The following is a 22,182-nucleotide window of genomic DNA, read 5'->3' as shown; positions in this document are numbered from 1 at the left end:
GGTTAATATGAAAATTGACATAATGACCAACTGTTATACACATAGGGATAATCTGGGAAAAGTTTTTAAATAAATACTTCAAGTTTAATTCTAATAACAAATCAATTGATTTAAAACCAAGTTACAGCAAATGAAGCTTAAGCACAAATCTGCCATCAATAGTATTGTCCCCATTTAGTGGACAGGTGGTTAAACATCATTTCCTCCCATGTAAAATCAATAATTGGGAATTTTAACTCTTAGGTTGTTCTTTTGCCATATTTTTACCTGCCCAGGGTCTCCTATTTTAGAAGTATTTACATGATATTCCTGAGCTGCTCAACTTTTCTGCTCCCTGTCGGCTATCTTGTTTGACATTGTGGCTGCTCTTACAATGGTTGACAGTGTATTAGATGACGAGTCCACTGTTGTGTCTGATATGCCACTGGCGATCTACAGCCATGCATATTCAAGAAAACAGCTTTTGAATAGCTGTCCACTGTAGTGATAACTATGCGTGAAAGGGTTAATATGAACTGATTTTAATAGTTTCAAATAGGGCTGCAACTAACGATTATTTTGATAATCGATTAATCTGTCGATTATTTTCTCGATTAATCGATTAGTGTTTTCGTCCGTAAAATGTCAGAAAATGGTGAAAAATGTTGATACATTTTCCAAAGCCCATGTTGACGTCCTCAAATGTATTGTTATGTCCAAAACACACAGATATTCCAGTTTACTGTCATAATAGGATTAAAGAAACCAGAAAATATTCACATTTGAGAAGCTGAAATCAGAGAATTTGGACATTTATTAAAAAATTACTCAAAATGATTAATCGATTATCAAAATAGTTGGCGATTATTTTAATAATCGATTCGTCAATTAATTGTTGCAGCTCTAGTTTCAAACTGTTTTCCATGCAATACTGACCAATATATTCCAACTTTTTGTAAATGTTTGTTATTTAATGAAATAGAAAGACAAAACTACTTTTTGGAATCCCTTTTTATTTACTTGAAGACATGTTTCAATAAGCTGCAGTGGGTGGTGGCTCCATGCAGCAGTACCTATTTACAATAAGGCCACAGACACTCAAGTGGTACTGAGTCTGCTAGGAAGCAGTCCATTCCTGAGACTGGATGTGGGGAAGGGAAGTAGTCCATTCCAGGGCTGGTAAGTCTCAATCATCCCAGCAGAGAGCAATAGGTTTCCATTTAAAAAAAAAAACAAGTCCAGAACTGACACCGATGTAAAGTTAGATCTGTATTTGAAAATAGCTGCAAACATTTAGCGTACATTTCAAGTCTTGTGCTGAATTCATTCACTTGAGATTGAAGGAAATTTCAACTCTGAGATCTCAGAGTCTGGTGTGCTGCTGCCGCTCCGATCGCTGTATTCATCCCTGTGTACGACAAAATACAGCAGTCAATGAACCGATCACTTGGTGAGCGATGTATTATGTCATTGGGGCTGTCAAACATTTAATCACAATTTACCACAAGTACTATTTTTATTAAAACAGTCAAATACATTAAAAGTAAAAAATGTTACCAGTGTATCTTGATTGGGAAAGTTACTTTTATACTTGAATTCTATTTCATATTAAAAAGGAGTGCAATGAGCTAGGGGAAATACAATATCTTGTTCAAATTTAGCTTGCAAAAAAGGAAAATGCACCAGTGTGGTCTTGAGAGAATAGGAGGCCGTAAACATTCTTTTTTATGGTTTTGGAAGGACTAGACTGAAAAAATTGCACTGCAAAAAGTAAGGCATTATGCTCCGACCAATTATTCCCGATTGACCATTGAACTGTGACGCTGCATGGTTACCGTGGAGACATCCGGCAGCCCTTCTGTAAGTAGCTCTGGAGCTTCCCGGCAGAAGCCAGGAGCAGACCCAGGTATGGGGGCGATGGCTTAATGGGGCGAGAGGTGAACTCAGGATGGTACTGCACTCCAACGAAATACGGATGATCTGAAAAAACAAAATAAAAAGATGAAGCACAAACCATCGAGGTGGAAGTATTGACTTAAACGCTAACATGGAACACACTACCCCCAACCTATAAGGGAACGTCCCACTCTGGCCACATTTAAGAGCCAAGTAAAGGTGTGGCTAAGAACTAACCAAAGGTGCAACCACCTCTAAATGTATGCTGTACCTTATTAGTTGTGTATTAATTGTGTATTTGTTTAACCTACTAATGAATGATCCTGTTTTACTTTTCTTTCTTTCTTTCTGTTTCTCCGTATTTGTACATAGCAAATGTTTCTATTGTATATCTTTGTCATTTTTATTGTAACATCAACCTGCCTAATGGACTACAGATGGAAATTAACCCCAGGCTACAATCTGGCATTTTTACATGTACTGCTGTACATGTTCATTAATGTGCATTGTCCTGAAACAAATACATTTTTTAATAAATAACAGCACTATCCTACCGTCCAGCTCGATGACCTCCATTCTTTCCCCTTCTACGTCTTGACCTACGAAGCGGAAGCCCTTCTCCTCAAAGTGAGTCTTGAGCTCAGGGTTGACCTGCACAGCGACAACATCTTAAGGTCATTCAAACTGTCCACCATGTGATGTAATGCTGCTGCTGAACTGACAGCTCATCGTACCTCAAAGCGATGTCGGTGCCTTTCGTCCACATACTCTGCGTCTCCGTAAAGTTTGCCTGGAGTACAGAATGGCTGTGAGCATGGGTACTTGGGACAACACATCAGATGTTGGGGGCTGTGAAGTTAATTTAAAAGCTTTTTTCTTACGTAATACACTGTTGTTGGTCTTGAAAATTGTCCGTCTCTTCCCTAGCCTCATGGTTCCGCCCATCTGCCCGGGGTTGTGCTCTGGCATATCGATCACCTGCAGAGGCCCAACACCACAACATTAAAGGTGAAGTAAAAGATTTATTTATGTTAATATAAGTGTTAAATCGCTCTTTATTCATACAGTGATCACTTATATAGTGTGCGCGTTTCATAAAGCTGATCTCTCAGTCACTCGCTCTGCATGTAATCGGCAAATAAACTTTTCGGGGATCCCACTACTGATAACCAATCAGAAGAGAGAACGCTACAAACCGGCACCCGTACGCGACAGATGGGTGAATGTGTATGCGCCTACAATGGCGGAGCAGTTAAAAATCCTTCCCTATGTCTGTTTTGATGGATTTTAATCACGTTTTATCACACTTGCGGATCTGAGATGATGCTAGATAACACGCTGCTTGAAGACCACAGTGCATTAATGTGGTGACGTAGGGACGAGGGAGGGGACTGCTAACTGCAGTCACTGACAGGAAGTTAGCTAAACTCACCATTCCGCTTACTGAACCTTTAATCCAACCCACTTCTCAGGTCTAAATACAACCAAATCATTTCTGAGTTATGAAAAAAGGACTTACCACAGGATGCTTGGATTCTGGGTCAAATTCAGTCGAGTTGGCATCTAAGTGCAAAAGACACCAATACATTTTTCTCTTTATTAAGTTAAAAGTGACAGAAGTATATGGTACCCATCTCTCTTTATCATACATTGTACTATAACTGAAACTTATACCACCATATCATAAATATGATAATACTGTGGTCTGTCTTGGTGGATTTAACACAAATCATTGGAGCAGTTCACTTTAGCTTGATCGGAAAAGTTAACATTACCTGTCCAGCCGAGCGTGTCCCTGGCAAATTCACATACAGCCAGCTGCATTCCAAGACACACACCTGCAGAAACAGTACTTAATGATGAGGCTATTCATTTCACTTTGACACATCTGAAGACTGGAGCTTATCATTACACTCTATTTAGAAAAAAAATTAGTGGTGGGCCGATAACGGCGTTAACGTGCTGCGTTAACGCCAGACTCTTATCGGCGATAAAAAAAATATCGCCGTTAATCTCTTGTTCCTCTTATTTTAGCGCGGATGTATACCTGGCCGAATTGCACTGTAGTGCACGAGTCAGAACGAGTCCGACTTCGCACCTGTGTAGCCTACCACATCAAACGTAACGTGCTGACATGGATGCAGCTAGGAAGCCGCCGGGTTTGCTTCAGGGAAAATGTATTTTTAAGAACAGACCTGCAAACTCATAGGAGGTGAAAAAGGTGACAAACACCCGTCCCTTCTAGGGGGGTCGGGTGTTTTTCGCTGTCCAAACGATTGGCTATTGTTAAATATCATTCACACAACCAGAGTTCTCCACTATTGCCTCCAATGTCCAGCTGGGTGAAAATAATAGCCAGCTGAGATCCTGACCCTCCTAGGGGGGTTCGGGGGTATGCCCCCCCGGGAGATTTTTTTTAAACTTTTTAAAGTGAAATGCATGAATCTGGTGCACTTTGAGAGGGAAATTAAGAGGCTAAATCTGAGGAATTTTGTGTGAACAAATAATTTGGAGACACTGGGTCGGATGAATTAGAAGCTTCTTGGATTTTCCATTAAAATGTTCATTTAAAATAAAATATTATGCAGGGTCCTCTGGGTTGGGCTTGGTGCTCTTTTTCTTTTATGGGACATATTTCTCTGTAATATAATGAATACATTTAAATGCAGTGAGAGGAATGAAGCAGAAGAACTCTGTTGTCCAGCTATCTTTTTTTCCACAGATGAGGCTGAAATAGGTTATACAGTGCATGGGCATCTGAGCCCCATTTCCAAATGTCTTTAAATAAACTCAATACACACTGGACGTGAACGTGACGTGATCAGTTAAACTTGGATTACCTCCCAGATGAACTGATTAAATTATTGGGCTATTAACTAGGCTATCTAGATCAAAACATTGTATTATTTTTTTTGTATGATATAATAATATGATGTTAATATAAAACACACAAACTAAAAAATAAAAATAAATTGGGGGGGGCGGGGCTGTCGGTCGGCTCTGATTGTGAGCGCACTGCAGACACTTCATTTCTGCAATGTGCGCTCATTAAACTGTCAGCTTCACTTAAGAGTCCTGTGTGGGTCAACAGTGCAGTGCAAACTATGCAGCATAAAGTTATAACATTCGTCTACGACCGTGATGTTAAATCACCTTCACACAAAGTCTCCGCCCCAGCAAAGCAGCGAGTCGATCGCTGTGACGGTGAAAATCACCGGGACCCGGGAGACCCAGTGAGCGAGTGAGACGCCGCTCAGAAAAAAACTCTGTGGTTTGATGGATGAAATCAGTCGGGGATATCCTGCCCGTTAACTTTGTCTACGGGAACGGCTTCCGCGATCTTTTTCTATGTCTCGAGTCTAACAGAGAGCCATGTCGGCAAACGGACAGCGTGACTAAATACAGTGAGCTGCGTCCCTCCGTATAGTTTCTGTTTCAGTAGGCTGTTACATTAACCTCTGAAGCATTGACAGTGTTTAATCAAAGCCTCTAATTTTTTATTATCAAAAGGGTTTTGATTGAGACTTTTAGCCAATTCTAAAGTCTGAACACACAGCGGCAGCAGTGATGCTTGTGCCCGATCTTAACGCTGATTGGACAATAGGCTACTCATGACGTCTACCAAAGATGTTTTATTGCCAAGATAACGATATTCCCTTGTCTCACACTACGGTAACTCGCCCACACAGTCCAGTCTGGGAAGCGCTGGCTGACTTCTCTGGCAGCTGCCGCTACCCCCCCCCCCCCCCCCCTCCCAAAAACAAAAACTCTTCGGATCTATACGATTCACGTGGGTCATATATTTTGATTCTAAACGGCGATTTTCGCCGAAAAGCGACGAGTTTGCAGGTATGTAAGAAGCTTCCCAATGGAAACCTCGACAAGACCAAGGTTGTTTGCACCTTGTGCAATGCGGAATTGGTTTACTGTAGGAGTTCTAACAGTCTGTGCTCTCGGAAGCGGCCGGGGCATGCGTGTGTGCAATGGGAGAGCTTTGTGTGGAGAGAAAAAAAAGAGGCAAGGGAAATCGCCAAAGCCAATGCATAGCCTCGACTCATTAAAGGTTGAAAATCACTGAATTACACAACATGTAGGCTAGCCTATGGCTTAAGGCTATGGAAATCATTATGGAAACAATATTTTTTTTTATCAGTGATAGCTCAGCTGATCTCGTTGCTATAGAGACCACGTCCGTCCGCTTTGTTTGACAACTGACAGAGCTGCCAAGTCTCACCCTTTTGGCCGTGAGACACACTCATATCAACCAGCTCACACTCTCACACGCTAGCCTACAACTCAAATTTCTCACGCGGAGAAGTTAATCCCCAAAATAACGATTGTTTTGCGGGACTTTTATTTTGACAGTCTTATATTGAAAAGCTAACGGACATGAATTCCGTGACATCCTCTTTCTGCACGCAAGTTAACTTGATGCATTAGGTGTGCACCTGCACAGGAGATGAGCCCCTGGTCTGATGCGCCACCTGACTTGAGAAACACGTTCTCAAAGACTTACTTTGAGTCATTATTTAGGAGCACACACATATTATGAATGAATTCAAATGAGCCATTTTAATCTAGATTAATCTAGATTAATTCCAAAATTAATCTAGATTAAAAAAATTAATCTATGCCCACCTCTAAAAAAAATCTTCAATAAACTGCACTCTCTGTCATCTTCATCAGACAGCATAATTAAGTGACACTGACACACACACACACACACACACACACACACCTCAAATTAAAACTTTTAAGTTTTATATTCAATGTTCTTGACAATAAAAGGAAAAAGGGGGGACAATTTTGCTTTCATGTATTTTGACCATTGTAACTGTTGTGCTGTAATTAAAGGATGTTAAAATTGGGTAATAACTAGGCTAATTATCATTAATGAAATAACTGATTAATGAAACCTTTTCAGAAAAATCTGAGTTCAATATAATTGTGAGTGCAGTTATGGATAAGTATTTACTTTCTTATTGCCATGCCAACAAAAAAAAATCTAAATGTCAATCGTTATTTCTTTTCATATAAAAATTTTAAAACAAAATTCGGAAAATGAGAACATGAGTGGTTATTTGGTTATTAGTGTTTTGATCCGATAAATATATGTATATTTTTTAAATCCTTAATATCTTTTGGAGTCCTTAAACATTGTGGTATGGTACCAGAGTTACTGCGGTTCTATTAGCAGTTATACGGTTTGATATAGTCGGTGCACGTTTGTATGATGAGATGTAAAATGATAAAGTCTACTGTTTTCAACTTCTTGAATAATAAGCCTGCTTGAAGGCTAAAGAGAGAGAATGAGTTTTTCCTGGTAATTATTTCACCTTGTTTTTAATGCACATTACAAACGGGGACAGTTTTAATGCGCATGGAAAAGGGGGATGTTTGGTCACCGTCCACAACAAACACACACACGGACACTTTTCTGACATGATAAACGAGTTAGCTTGCTTATAACGTAACGCTAAGCTAACCAACCAACTATCAATATTTCCCCAAGGTTGGCAAGTCGGGCAAAGGAGGCTGCAGTTCAAGAACTGCAATTCTAGAACCAGTTTATTAGCTTATGCTAGTTTGCTGCTAACAAACGAACAAACTGTTGTTGTGATGGAAACCAAACGGAATCAGCTCATTGGATGAAGCAAAATAATCTGGCGTCTTTGGTCAAACTCTTCTTCTTTTGTTTTTGGCAGGGTGTACGTGCTGCTGCCTCCCGCTGCTAGACTTGGGTACTACACACGCGCAATTGAAACGACAGGCTTGACAAGCCTTTTGCGTAGTTTTGAATGAGAAATCGTACAAAAGTAGTTTGATGTCGAAATGCTTATCTGCTATGCATGCGTGGCAGGTTGGCAGGTGTGTAAATAGAGTGTAATGGTGGTTATGCTGGCTGCTATGGCGTACCTAGGAAAGGTTTCTTCTGCTTCCTGGCCCAATTGATGGCGTGAATCTTTCCCTCGGTTCCTCGGACTCCAAAACCTCCTGGAACCAGGATGCCACTGAGGACAGGGAGGAAAACAGTTTACTACAAATGTGAATGCTCCACGTTGTGTTAAACACAATGGTGTCAGGAATCACTCACTCAGCACTGCAGAGTTTCTGCCAGGCCTCGTGGTATTTGACTGGCTCGTCCTGCAGAGTGTTTAGCTCCAGGTTAGCAGAGTCTATATACTGAAGAGAGACAGGTAGGCTATAGGTGACAGGATGTCAAGAGGCATACTGACGTGCAGCTCATGGGGTTTTGGTAGAACAAGAAGACATTAGTGAAATGGGACATTGCATTCATACCTTGACCTCCAGTTTATGGCTGATGGCCAGCGCTGAATGCTCCAGAGCCTTGATGACGGAAGCGTAGGAGTCGGAGAACTTGGTGTACTTCCCAACCAGCGCAATGGAGCAATGTTCCAACAGTCTGTCTGACCTGTGAACGCAGCATGCTTATTAAGATACAGTAGCATGTGTGCTTTTCAGCCCCACTAAGGGATCATTCAGTATATTTGAAGTGTGCTTGTATAAGGTACTTATGCAGAGTTAGTCTGTTACTAGATAGAGATGGCAATCAGCACAGTCACTATAAGGAGTTTAGAAAAGGAGACACGAGGCATGGTTCCTTCTCCCTCTGCAAAAGTATACAGAAGAACTTTGGTTCACTTGGTGATACACTGCACCGCACTAGCTTGAGATGGCGTCGTGTTACATGGCCTAACTACACTTACACTTGAAAAAAAAATGCAATAATAAATGCCTGTTCGGCGGCAAACCAAAGCAGAAACAAATCCTACATTAATCATTCAATTGAACGCATACATTATTTTTAAGGTTAGCATTTATATACGTGGCGAAAAAAGTGTTTTTCTTCTGGCCCCCTCTGCAACAATACAAGGCCGATCTCTGCTACAGCAAACGTCTCCGCCAAACTCCACACATAGGCCTTTCACACCGCCGCAAAATCGGAGCTAGTTCTGGGCTTGTTCGGAGTTAGAGCCAGTGTTTTGGTTTCACACCGCCAGAGAGCCTGCTCCGGGCCGTAAAAACCGGGGGAACTCATACCCCAGGATTGAGCAGGGTTTGATAAGAACTGCTTGCGCGAACGGTTGGGGGAGGGATTATCCTGACCAACCAGAGCAACTCAAACCTCATGCCCGCCATATTTAAAAACACCGCTACTACGAGACGTAAACATAACATAATTACCGAACGTAGCGATCAAATTGACCGGCGAGAATACGCTGTATGGGTCCTGTTTGCTTAAGAAAGCAAAGCGAGAGCCAACAAGTGTAAAAATAAGACGTATTCGCCGCTGTTGTTGTGCTTAAAGCTAGCGGTAGCTTTAGCGTTAGCCACAAGAGCAGCGGCGTCGGGTGACGTACACACACGTTTACAGTGACGTCATGACGTTGCTCTCTTGCCGGCTCCATGGCTGTCTCCGGTCGATGTGAAACCAACCGGTTCATAACTGGGATAAGGCTGTAACCAGTTTTGAACTGACCCCAACACCAGCCTGGAACTGACTCTTGGTTCATTTTGGTGTGAAAGGCCTAACAGTGACTTTTCCTATGGTCATCTCCAGACCAGACTAACTATGCTCATAACACAACACTGAGAGATGCTGTATTCTGGTCAATCACGGCATTCTACGGGGCTGGGCTCATAACAACCCCATTTGAAAAAAATACTGAACCATCCCTTCAATAAATGGATGCTTTGCTCTCACCTGTCCGACATCTCCTTCCACTTGGTGAGCATCTTCCGGGGCCGGGTCTCTATGGGCATGTTGAGTCTCCTGCTCAGGTAGCCCACCACACCCTGCTTCTCCAGCAGCAGGGGCACTCTGTAGATGGACGACACGTCATGCACACAGATGACCTGGAGAGAGAGAGAGAGACAGCGGGGGGGGGGGTTCAGAGTGGGGCTTTGCTTCATCAGAGCAGAGCAGACCAATGGGCTACAGTGTCTGTTACGGACCTGTTCGGGTTCTACGTGGCAGAACATGGAGATCTTTTCTTTGACAGAGTTCTCCAGAGGGGTGGAACAGCGACACATGATCTGTGGGCAAAGAGGAGAAGTCTTTCATGATTGAGGGGAAAACAGGGAACTGGCACAGAAAATGGGAGACCAATGAAGTGCTATATGGCAACAGTGTCTTTGTTGAACACACAACATATAAAACATGATACAACAATCAGAGCAAAGTTTATCATGGAAATGAGCTGCCAATACACAATGATGTCAGGTGGTGGTCAGAAAGGCAGGTCCTAGATGCTGACTTCACACACACACGATTCTATTTTAATTTGGCGCTGAATCAAAACAATTTGCAACGTTTTCTAGTTTCATTATTTCACAATAGCTTGGACTCAGTTTTTAACAGTTAACAGCTTAATCCCTGATTTAGGGATCAAACTTTCACATTGCCTTCCAAATGAGGTAAATTAGGAAAAAATACAACTGTCTGAACTTTTCTCATCTAGCAGACGTTTGGTGAACACTCATTATTCATGAAATGTATGGATGTGTGAAGTCACAGGAAGTACAGACACACACAGTAGAATTAAGCAATTCATATTTTATATTAAATTAATTTAGGGCTACCACACATTTTTACCAAATCATTTTCAAAACATTTCCATAGGATTTCCAAAATATTTCACCCCATTTCCATTAAGCAGTTTAAAATAGCAGACCAAAAACAGTATATTAAAAAAAACTTTTACAAAACATTCTGTTCATTTCATGACTTTTCCAGGCCTGGAGTTTTTATTTGATGAATTTGCCAGTCATTTCCTGAGTGAGTGAACCCTGTATAAAGGACCAGTGTGGACCGCAGGTTGACTCACCAGATCTGGAGACAGCCCCAGTCCTCTGAGCTCTCTGACACTGTTCTGGGTTGGTTTGGTCTTTTGTTCTCCTGTGGCACTGGGCTGGAAACAACAATGCACATGTTACGTGTAATAAACTGACTGCCCTGAACATATCTAGAAGGGCTGGAGAAAAAGTCGTTCATGTAAAAAAGGGCGATTCTTATCTTCTGAGATTTGGAATTGATTCATAATTTGCGATTTTTATATATATATAGGGGAAGGTGGGGTGATTTGTGCATTTTGGAAGTTGCAAAACCCATTGTTTCTAGAAAACCGTGGAAGAAATTGGAAATGTGACCACATATTTAAGAAGAGCCATCCATTTGACTCATCCTGTAAAGTAGGGAGACACAAGGAATAAGATATAAGCACATTTAAGATCAAAAAACTGTTTTGTCTTTCAAAGTAAAATTTCCATGATCAAGGTTTTTTGATTATTGTGTCTGAACAATTATAGACACGTTTGAAAACATTTGACACATGTTTTAGTGCTTTGGTATGCTACACTTTGAGTCTATATAATTAGCACAATGTCAACCCTAAATTGCTGCATCATGCCTATTATCCAAAATTCTGGGGATGGGGTGATTTGTGCGCAAGGGCCTGGGTGAGTTATAAGTAAGTAAGTAAGTAAAATGTATTTATAAAAGCACATTTATGACAGTTTGCACTGTCCAAAGTGCTGTACATAGTGCATTCAGTAGGTAAACAATGAAGGTAAAATAACAATAACCAAAATAAAAGACGTAAAGCCCATACATCCACATAAACACAGATAGTAGTGCAGAGGTAAGTAAGTAGTGCAGAGGTTAATGGGGAGGAAACACCAGGGTGTACATATGGGTTTTGAGCCTTGATTTAAAGGCAGAAATGTAGGGGGAATCACATTTGTCAGGTGGCAGTTGGTTCCACAAGCACGGAGCAACTAGTGCAAAGTACATTTCTGAGAGTTGTGCCAGTGGCATGGCTGTATACGCTGGTCACCAAAAGAAAGTGATTGTCTACAGTAGCTCAGAAGAGAGTGACATCTCAATTCCACTTAACGACACCACTGATGAGAGTTCAGATGGCCAGAAAGATGATGATGGTGACTTTGTGGGGTGATTTGTGCGACAAGACAACTTTTTTTCCGAAAGCTATATTTCTTAAACAGTTTATTCCAGATCCAAAGTTTTTATTGCCAGGGATGCACAACATCCTGAAATATATGTACATATTTGAGTTGGAGACATAACTGTCAAGGCCTCACTTTAAAATCACTTTGAGTAAAAAGTTGCACAAATCACCCCACCTTCCCCTATATTTTTTTAAATATTTTCTATATATGTATTTCGCTGCCGCCGGTAATGTTGACTTGTCTTAAAATCCCACGCTTTACAAGCTTCAGATTAAAATAGACAAAATTAAGATCGATAAGACATGGACTTTAATTTGCTCTCATGCCATGCTTTTCCACAACACATTTAGCACACAGTGGACTGGAGCAGATCCTGAAATCCTCCTTTGAACTGAATTGAGAAATCGATTTTGAATCGGGAATCGATTTTGCATCAGTCCAATCAAATCGTGGGATTCCAAAAGATTGACAGCTCTAATATGTAACCTTCCCTGCGTTCCCAATCGCATACTTTCTACTATTTAGTAAGGTAGAGAAAGATTTAGGATGTCCCAATTCTTGTGGACAGATTTAGGATGGTTAGAAAGTCCCAGATGTCTACTACATCCGGCCAAAAGTTTTAGTGTTGAAAACTAGAGCTGCAACGATTAATCGACGAATCGATTATTAAAATAATCGGCAACTATTTTGATAATCGTTTCGAGTAATTTTTTAATAAAACATTTCCAAATTCTCTGATTTCAGCTTCTCAAATGTGAATATTTTCTGGTTTCTCTAATCCTTTTATGACAGTAAACTGAAATATCTGTGTGTTTTGGACATAACAATACATTTGAGGACGTCAACATGGGCTTTGGAAAATGTATAAATTTTTCACCATTTTCTGACATTTTACGGACCAAAACACTAATCGATTAATAATCGATTAATCGAGAAAATAATCGACAGATTAATCGATTATCAAAATAATCGTTAGTTGCAGCCCTATTGAAAACAGCATCCTATTTGGGCGATTCTGACCCATAATCCAGTGCGAACCTGAAGTGAGGTCACATCGACGAAGCCTCCATATGAAAACAAACAGGGATGCGACGGATATAAAAGCAAGAGGCAAGATCAAGGCGCAATGTTATGATGAAATAAAAAAAGTAAAATATGTCCCAATTGTATGCCTACTGCATCCTAACTAGATTATTTTTATCATCAGATGTAGTATGTAGAATAGAAAAAAGAAAGAGTATGCGATTCGGAATGCAGGGCTAGTATCGAACCAACATGTACTAGACTGTGGTTCAGCAGCAGATAGCAGCAGTCAGGCCTCAGGGTTCGACATAACGCATGGCCCGTAGGCCCGGGGCCAGTAAAATCATATGCAGGGCAAGTTGATTGGCCAGTCACTGTCCCGCCCGGGCCAGTAACGGCCAATCACAGTTCAGTATCTTTTTGTAGACTACATCATGGTTCATTGAAATGCGCGTTGAGAGTCGGAATGAAAGCAGTTTTTATTTAAGACTCAATATAATAAACCTAATATAAAATATATTTTTTAATGAAAGGCCAGTGGACAAACGATGCGTGGGCGTTTTGACAGGCAGAGCAACAAGCGGGCGCACTCTCGCTCCGTTGGCAGAGCTGCCTACCGTCCGCCTGCGAGTCGACAAATCAATCGACTTAAGGCTCATTTATGCTCCAATTCCGTGCGTAAAAAGAGACGTACGTTTACAACGTTATATCCGTCACTGCCCTCATACTTCCATGCGTCCTTTATGTTGGAATCGACATTAAGCAAATCAACCATTAGTGGGCAGCAGCGCCGGTCAGAGTAAAAAGTTACTCAAATAGGAAGAAGAAGAGTCTAACAGTGAATTAACTGGATTAAATATTTTATAATAGATCCATGGAAGAAACAGCTTTAGCGATATAGGCCTACTACCGTAGCAATGGAAGAGGCTAAACTAGAGGTATAATAGACAGCGGGGGTCTGTGAGGAGGACATTAATCACGACATGTCAACAAACTAGTCTCGCACGGACCTCCGGCACTTCTCTATTGCTGCCGTCTAGCTGACATTCTTCCCCGTGCGATCCCCGCTCATGCTGCTCTGTTGTAGTTGTCTGTCCCTGTGCCCCGGCCGTGTAACTTCATAGATAGCTAAATGTGTATGTCATTTTGTACCAACTCACAAAAACCTCTCCTCAAAAGATAAGACATTTTCTAAAGTATTATGTCTTTCGTTTGTATTTGTAAACAAATGTACAGTAAGTGAAAAAGTGAAAGTGAACTGTTGGCTATGCCCCCCCGTGATCTCCGGTAATAATGCTCCGTTCTGTCCGTTTGGTACGCATCCGCAAGCTTGCAGGATACGTGCAGAAATACGGACGTAATTACGCAGAGTACGGACAGAAGGCTTCGTCCTTATCCGTATGCGTATGTAACGTAGAGCATAAATGAGCTTACTCTGCCCCCTTTCTTTCTTCCCACAGCAGAGGTTGAGGTGCAGAAAATGAAGTGAAAACGGCGCTTTTCCTTTAGCTGCCGCCGTAATGTTACAGTATTTGCATGCAATGGTAATACAAATGAGAGGCTTTATTTAAACGCTGTGAATGCGTCTCCGGGGATTGTGTCGGTTGTAGACAGAAACCAACGGAGGGACTCGGCTCACTGGACAGTTCCTATAGTCGCGCAGTTTGTCTGCCGACATGGCACTGTGTTTTCAGGCTCGAGACATACAATCAGATCGCGGAAGTCTTTCCCATTGAAATCGCTAACGGGGGGAATATCCCCGGTTATTATTTTAGCCACAAACCACAGTTCATCTGCGCGACGGCTCACTCACTGGCGAGATCTCACGGTGAAACGCTGCTATGCTCGGACGAAGGCATTGTGTGTTTCTAAGGTGATTTAACGTCATAGTCTCAGACAAGCGTTTAATTTATGCTGCATATTTTGCACCGCATTGTTTTTTATCAATAGTTTGAAAAAATGGTCCCACACCGGACTCTTATGTGAAGCTGACACTTCATGCTGAAGTGACGCTCCTGCAGCGCGCTCACGACCAGACGTGAACTCGCATACACGGTGAAATCTCCTATTAAAAAAACGGCATAACCCCCTGATTTTCGGATTTCTATTCTATTTTTAAAGTCAACTGGAGCGCAAGTGGAAAACCGGTCATTCGGTCGACACATTCACATCCCTAATTAGGGGTGTACACGTGTACACGAGTAACCGTTTAGTAAATCATAACCGTTTAGGAAAAATCAATAAACGAAAACCGTTTAAAAAAAAAATCTTCAAATTTTAAATGTTCTTTTTTTCAAAGTTTTTAAATATGTTCTGGAGACACGCATTTATTGATTTTACATCACTAATAAACTACTTGGGGAGGATAAAAGCTAGTCTGCCCAATCTGTCTGTCCCTCGGCGTGTGTGTGTGAGTGTGTGTATAATCGCAAACACACGCACACACACACGGGGAGGCGCCGTTCTCGGGCTCGACTCACAGCCACGGAAAAGTGATGAAAGATAACCTAAAGATTAAAGTTACCCGGTTGACGTGAACTACGCGCGTAAGTAGCCCAAACTTTATAACACCTGTTCAACCTGCATAAACGTGGACATGTAGAAAGCGATAGGCTATATTAATCAGGAAATTAATGAAGCGCGATAATGACGGCGCACATGACAGGCGAACGCGTATGTGTGTGTGTGCGCTCGCCTACAGGACGGCGGGCGCACGAGGACAATGACGTCACGGTTAACCGTGTACACGAAAAAAATTCCGTCGTGTACACGGTTAGACATTTTTGTAAACGTTCACACCCCTATCCCTAATGCATATAGAGAAAGTAATAAAAACAGCCTACCACACCACAAAGAATGATCTGGGGCCGTATTCACAAAGCATTTTATCTTAGCGCTAAGAGTACTCCTAAGGAGCACTAAAAGTTCTTAGTAAGGAGTAATTTCTTAAAACCTATTCACAAAGCTGATAAGATCAACTTTTACTAAGGAATGGGAGGGACTCCTAAGCTAAGACTAGAGGGCGGTGTTGACCCTGTTGCTATGGATGATGTCATGTTCATACCTTCTATGCCCACAGTGATTGGCTGAGAGGGAATGAGAGCTAATGCCTCGTTTCCACCGAGTAGAGCGGGTCGGATCGGAGCGGCTCAGAGCGGGACAGCTCACTTTTAAGAATCTCGGTGTTGTTTCCACCGCCGACCCTACCCTTACTGGTAGGGCGGGGTTTAGGCTGGACTGCGATAGCCGACGCCAGAATGTGGGTCAAACTATCGGGCTGTGGGAACAACTGTGGTCAAGCCAGCGGTCTCTTGTTTTTGCTTGGTCAAACCAGCCGCTTCTTTATTTATTCCCCCCGTGTTGTGAGCACAGAGACGGCTCGGTGCAACTGATAGAGACAGTGAGCGAACAGCACTGGCTGCGGCAGCTACGTGACATCGTAGCAGTGGGACACAGTGTAGCCAACTGATTCATTTAATGACGAGGAAAAACACCACACAATAAACAGTGCCGCGCTCACATTTTCGCCAAAACTCTCTTCACTCTAGCCGAGGTGACTACAAACGGCGGAGATGATTCAAACCAGCCGCTTCTTTATGTATTCCCCCCGTGTTGTTGTGAGCGTGTATTTTACTACTATCTATGGCGTAAACACACAGAGACCGCTCGGCGCAACTCATAGAGACAGTGAGCGAACAGTGCTGGCTGCAGCAGCTACGTGACTATGGGACACAGTGTAACCAACTGATTAATTTATTGACGAGGAAAAACACCACACAATAAACAGAGCTGTGCTCACATTTTCGCCAAAACACAAGACTCTCTTCACTCTTGCCGAGATCTACACATGGCGGAAATGATTCTTTCGACCAATCAAATGACGGCAGTGTGTAGCTCCGCCTTCTCATGCATTTTCGGCCCGCTTTCAGGCCGCTAGTACCCCTACGGAGGAGTACTGAGATCGGGAGCGGCTCAGAGCGGTTAGGTGCGCTTAAACCGTACCCTACCCAACTTTTGGCAAATGAAAAGCCAAACTACCCGGACCGAACCGCTCCGACCCGACCCGCTCTACTCGGTGGAAACGAGGCATAAGAGTGAGTTTATGATAGAACCACTGTGGGAGATATCCATATTGTGTCGCTGTATTAAAGTGAAGAGTTTTTATATACAATTAATGACAAGTGACACTGATTTAACATGAAACCAAGATACTGCAGGGTTTCCCACACATTCGTTCACAATTAACCTACAATAGCGCCACATAGGTCTATTCATTTAAAATTTTACAATGATTTGAATCGGAAAAAATATCCTCATTGAACAGCTGTACGCCATGCACTCTCACTGTATTTCCCTCAACGGCGGACTATGCAGCAATAGTCAGACAGCGATAAACCAGGAAATTCACAATTTAGAAACAACAACTGGCAAAATCGTAAAGTGCATGCGGAAGGAAAAAGGCGAGACGCGCAACTATACAGTAGCGGACCTGTGGAATGGAGGAGATGGAAGCGCCACATATAGGCCTACTCTAGTAACAAATTAAACCCAAACGTGACACCAACAGTAACTTTCAGTGCATCGTAAACCCAAAGCAACTGCAGGAAAAGGAACTTAATAATTAATAAATAATTTTTTATATAAATATGATAAATATAAATGTGTCTATACTTTCTAAATATAGCTTTACTAAGATCATTAAACCCTTACAGCTATTAAGGTACCTTTTGTAAAGCTCACTAGCATTAAATCTCTCCAAAATGCCATCAAATGAGTGTCTGTGATTTACTCTTAGTGACTTAGGAGTCCTCTCGAGGACTCCTAGCTTTTCATAGATTTAGGAGCTAGTTCTAGCGCTAAAATGCTTTGTGAATTACACTTATCTTAAAAAGTTAGGAGTCCTAAAATTAGGGGTGAGACGCCCCTTATTTTTGAGAGTTACTCCTAAATCAGCACGTTAGGACCTACTCTTAGCCTTAAAATGTTTTGTGAATACGGCCCCAGACCTTCATCTCTTATTTTTTTTTTTTATGTTTGAACATGACTTCTGCAGGTGAACTATTCATTAAACTGCCCAAATTCAAGAATAAAAACAATCATCAAACTATTGGACTTTAAAATACTGGCCGACCCCTTCAACATACTTTCAGTTGTAGGCTTCAAATTCAATATGTTTGCCTGGTTTTATATTATGTATGAGCAATATCAACATTTCATATAATTAACTAAAAGAAAAATAACCAAATCTAAAGGGAATATCTAAACTGTTACAGTATAGATATTCCCTTTAGATCTGGTTATTTTTCTTTATTTTTCTAATACAGGTATTATAATTATTGACGCTAAATTATGAAGAAAAAAAAAGTGTGTGCAGGGCCAGTGAAAATATACAAGGGGCCAGTAAAACTCGGATCCACTGGCCCGGCGGGCCAGTAGGAAAAAAAAAAGTTATGTTGAACCCTGGGCCTGGAGGTGTTCTTCTCTTTACCTGTGGGACCAGACTGACGTGAATGTTGCAGAAGTTCTCTCTCTTGACTTTGAACTGGAACTGCCTGAAGGCCTCGATGAAAGGCATGCTCTCTATGTCTCCAACAGTGCCTCCTAACTGCAACACACACAGGCACAGAAACCATCAGAGACCATCTGGCTAGCAGATCACCTTGTACAACCATTTGATAGTGTAAACCACCAAATGATTAAAAACCCGCTGCTCGTCTTACCTCTATTACACACACTTGAGGTTGTACCCCATCGTCGTCCACGGGTACTTTGGCCTGTTTCACCACCCATTCCTGGATGGCATCTGTGATGTGTGGCACCACTGGAAAAACACAAAAAAAATTATTTAACCAACCATTTAAAAAAAATTGCATTTTGTTCCATAAATGGTAAATGGACTTGACTTATATATCACTTTTTAGCCGATTTTTTCAGCCCCAAAGTACTTCACAATTCTTACCATATTGACCCATTCAAACACACACTCATACACTGATGGCAGTAGCTGCCATGCAAGGCGCCCTCTGAACCATCGGGAGCAATTTGAGGTTCAGTGTCTTGACCAGGGAGGGACACTTCGACATGTGGAGGGGAGGCGGGGGATCGAACCCTGGACGCCAGAGGACGATCTCCCTACCCACTTCACCACTGCCACCCCATCCCCTCTCCCAGACCTCAGTGTGTGTTTACCCTGTACGGTCTTGCCCAGGTAGTCCCCCCTCCTCTCCTTGTTGATGACCGACTGATAGATCTTGCCCGTGGTCAGGTTGTTGTCTTTGGTCAGCCGGATGTCCAGGAAGCGCTCGTAGTTCCCCAGATCCAGGTCCACCTCGCCGCCGTCATCCAGCACAAACACTTCCCCTGTCAACCACACCATGGGAACACATCATGTTAACACGTGGCTGTCTCACTGGGGAATATTTGAAATGAGAAGCATTCCCTGCGTTCCAATCCCCTTACTTCCCTACTATTTATTATGCCAGAAAAAGATTTAGGATGTCCCAATACATGCACGTCAATTGTAGTATGCTGAAAATATATAAATGCCCAACTAACTCCAATAGCATTTTGGAGTATTCGTCTTTATTCTTGACATAATGAAAAAAAAAAAAAATCCTTATCTGATTTTTTTTTACTCCTGTGGCCCTAAAACTCTTCTGTACTATAGTATGTAGTGAAGTAAAAAGAAAAGAGTATGTGAATTGGAACGCAGGGATTGTTTCCCCCTGGGACGTACCGTGCTCATAGGGGGAGAATGTGCCAGCGTCTATGTTGATGTAAGGGTCGATCTTGATGGCGGTCACATGTAGGCCACATGACTTGAGGATTGTGCCCACGCTGCTGGCTATGATGCCTTTACCGATACCTGAGATGACTCCACCAGTGACCAGGATGTACCTCATCATTGGGCTCTGTGGTCTGGGAGGAGACAGCAGGTTCAGAACAAACGGTACACTGTGTAGACTTATTAGAAAAGACATACACAGCGTATTGTGCTTTTGGACCACACTGTTAATGTCTGCCCTGTATTTGCTTTAAATAACAACATGATAACTGAACACAGTATTAAGGAGAGACACCTCAGGCAAAAACATTATTTCTTCAAGCATGGGTCAGTTTTGAGATTTGTGTCTATTTAGTGTCCATAACATGTATTTTTTTTTAAATACTAGTATATAAATAAATCATACAAAATGTACAAATAAAATTGTTTATTTGACTGGGGGAAAATGACAAAATGTTGTGACCATATAAATAAATTAGAATTTTCCCTTATTTATCTGCAATGTCTCATCTTAAATTTTCCAAAAATAATACACCAGCTTCAACAACTGAGCTTCACCTTTTCTTTGAGTTGGACAAATCCAAAAAGAATACCTGCTGCTAATACACCTCAACAAACAATACCTCCACATATTAAACGTAAAGTGGAAACAACAGGACCAATATAATACTAGGTTTAAAGATACATTGGAATAGTAGTTTGGGTGTGTTTCATTTAGAAAATGTGTTTAAAAAATGCCCTTTCAACCATTCATAGGCTACTACCTATTCCTGAAGCTTGTTTCACTCTTAATCAATTAGCATTTAGATACTTGACAGGGAGATGTGTATATGCTTTTATATACAGTCTTTGGCGCTATTGCTTACAATAAAAAAGAGTGAACATGTGGAGCTAACCAAAACAATGGCTGTAAGGTCCTCTGTTCTACAGGTTCTACACACAGCGTGGACCGCAGTAGGCCTAACTAATGTGGGAGCCAGATAAACAATCCCCGTATACGACCTAAACATGGGCCTATCATATGAGAAACCCACTGGTTAATTAATGTTAAAAAGAGGCCACTATGTGAAGCTGAGAGCGAAAAGATTTTCCTCCTTCACTCAGCAGTTTCACGACAGCTTATAAAGCAAGCATGGCGCGTTTGTAGCACTCGGTTTAGCACACAGCATGTGCCGAACGGGTGGGAACTTCCGCATGTTCCTTTTGCTCAAAGTACAAGCAAACTGAACCGCCCGTTCAGGTTACCCCCGTGAAAGAAAGTCAACGTTTCAAAGTAATGCCGCCAACAGGGTTAGCTTTTGGCTAGTCTCGCAAAGCCAGACCAAACTACAGCACGTAGTATGAGCTTTTGGCTAACACCGATGAACGACAATTACTTTCAGACATACAAAACCAACGTCTCTTTAATTGTCTGAGATTAAGATTTGCCAAACATAGCACCGGTGCTGGTTAAATTACTGTCTCTAAAAACAAAGTGTCGCGAACATGTTGTCCACTGCATCAAGCTAGCCAAATTTCATTTCAGCAGAATGCCCAGACACAGCATTCAAAATAAAAGCGAAGGAATCCATTTCTTGACACTTAAAAAAAATTGACCATAAAGAGTAGTATTATGCAACGCTACTTTATTTTGAATTGCGGGACTACTACTACAATTCGTTACATTATCTGGTACATTCCAATTCGTTTAATCTTATTTTAATTATTTTATTTTGCATATGACCGGAAGCCACAATTCTTGTGTTTAGCCTCATAATCTGTAACTTTACAGTGTTTGTTAGCTAACAGCCACTGATAACAGCATCATATTTCGATGATTTCAACTCACCAAAATATTCTTCAGTCAGAGCTGCTCTTTAAAACAAATTGTCGACGACGGAAACAGATCACGGCTTCTTCAAGAAACCAAATACCGAACCAAATAGCGACTGTCCCTACAGACCCATCTATCCCCAAATTGTCTCTACACGTGTATGGACCACGACTCCGGGTCTGCAGTACATCATTTATTACAATGCACGCTTACAACATTGTGCTGCCTTCACTGACCCGTCGTCGGCTGGGGAATGTTGCACAATGTACAGTATCTGTAGGGTAGAGTGGGGTACTTTGGAACACTTTTGTAATTAAGCATAGGCTATTAAAAATCTGGATTGTATTACTGTTGTTGCTCTATAAACATAGCCTATGTCTGTTCGCTATAAATAGGCACCAATCATAGATGTCTTGCACATACACATTTCTTATAGTTTTGCCACACCTGCTTCTTAGTTTTAGTGGGATAGAAGTCTAAAGTAACATAAACATGGGTACACAGATAATTCATTGAGCATAAACTGTACAACACACCCAGAAGTTGAATAAATGTAGCCTAATTAGCACTTCCACCACTGCTTACGTAAATTACGTCTAAGTTTTCATACCAAATGCCTGCCAAATCACGTTGAATTATGATAAGCACTTGAAGGCAGCACAGCACGTACGTTCCTCTTACAACCAGCAGGGGGAGC

General features: G+C 41.7%; 1 protein-coding gene across 1 annotated transcript; it reads right to left on the bottom strand.

Moving 5' to 3' along the window:
- Positions 1 to 981: 981 nt before the first annotated feature.
- On the bottom strand, positions 982 to 21,663 carry ctps1a (CTP synthase 1a). The gene is made up of 18 exons (XM_080045926.1): positions 21,501 to 21,663; positions 19,625 to 19,806; positions 19,078 to 19,248; positions 18,609 to 18,709; positions 18,377 to 18,493; positions 10,725 to 10,808; positions 9,853 to 9,933; positions 9,602 to 9,753; positions 8,176 to 8,308; positions 7,970 to 8,058; positions 7,792 to 7,886; positions 3,651 to 3,713; positions 3,395 to 3,438; positions 2,757 to 2,853; positions 2,610 to 2,665; positions 2,430 to 2,526; positions 1,815 to 1,959; positions 982 to 1,387 (listed from the first exon to the last, which is right to left on the bottom strand). The coding sequence occupies exons 2-18, from the start codon at positions 19,791 to 19,793 to the stop codon at positions 1,303 to 1,305; spliced, it is 1,779 nt and encodes a 592-aa protein (XP_079902052.1). The 5' UTR covers positions 19,794 to 19,806; positions 21,501 to 21,663; the 3' UTR covers positions 982 to 1,302.
- Positions 21,664 to 22,182: the final 519 nt, after the last annotated feature.

Source organism: Ammodytes marinus, assembly GCF_949987685.1.
Source record: "Ammodytes marinus genome assembly, chromosome: 17".
Classification (NCBI taxonomy): Eukaryota; Metazoa; Chordata; class Actinopteri; order Uranoscopiformes; family Ammodytidae; genus Ammodytes; species Ammodytes marinus.
The sequence above is the reverse complement of the archived record's forward strand: the minus strand, read 5'-3'. Positions and strand labels throughout refer to the sequence as shown.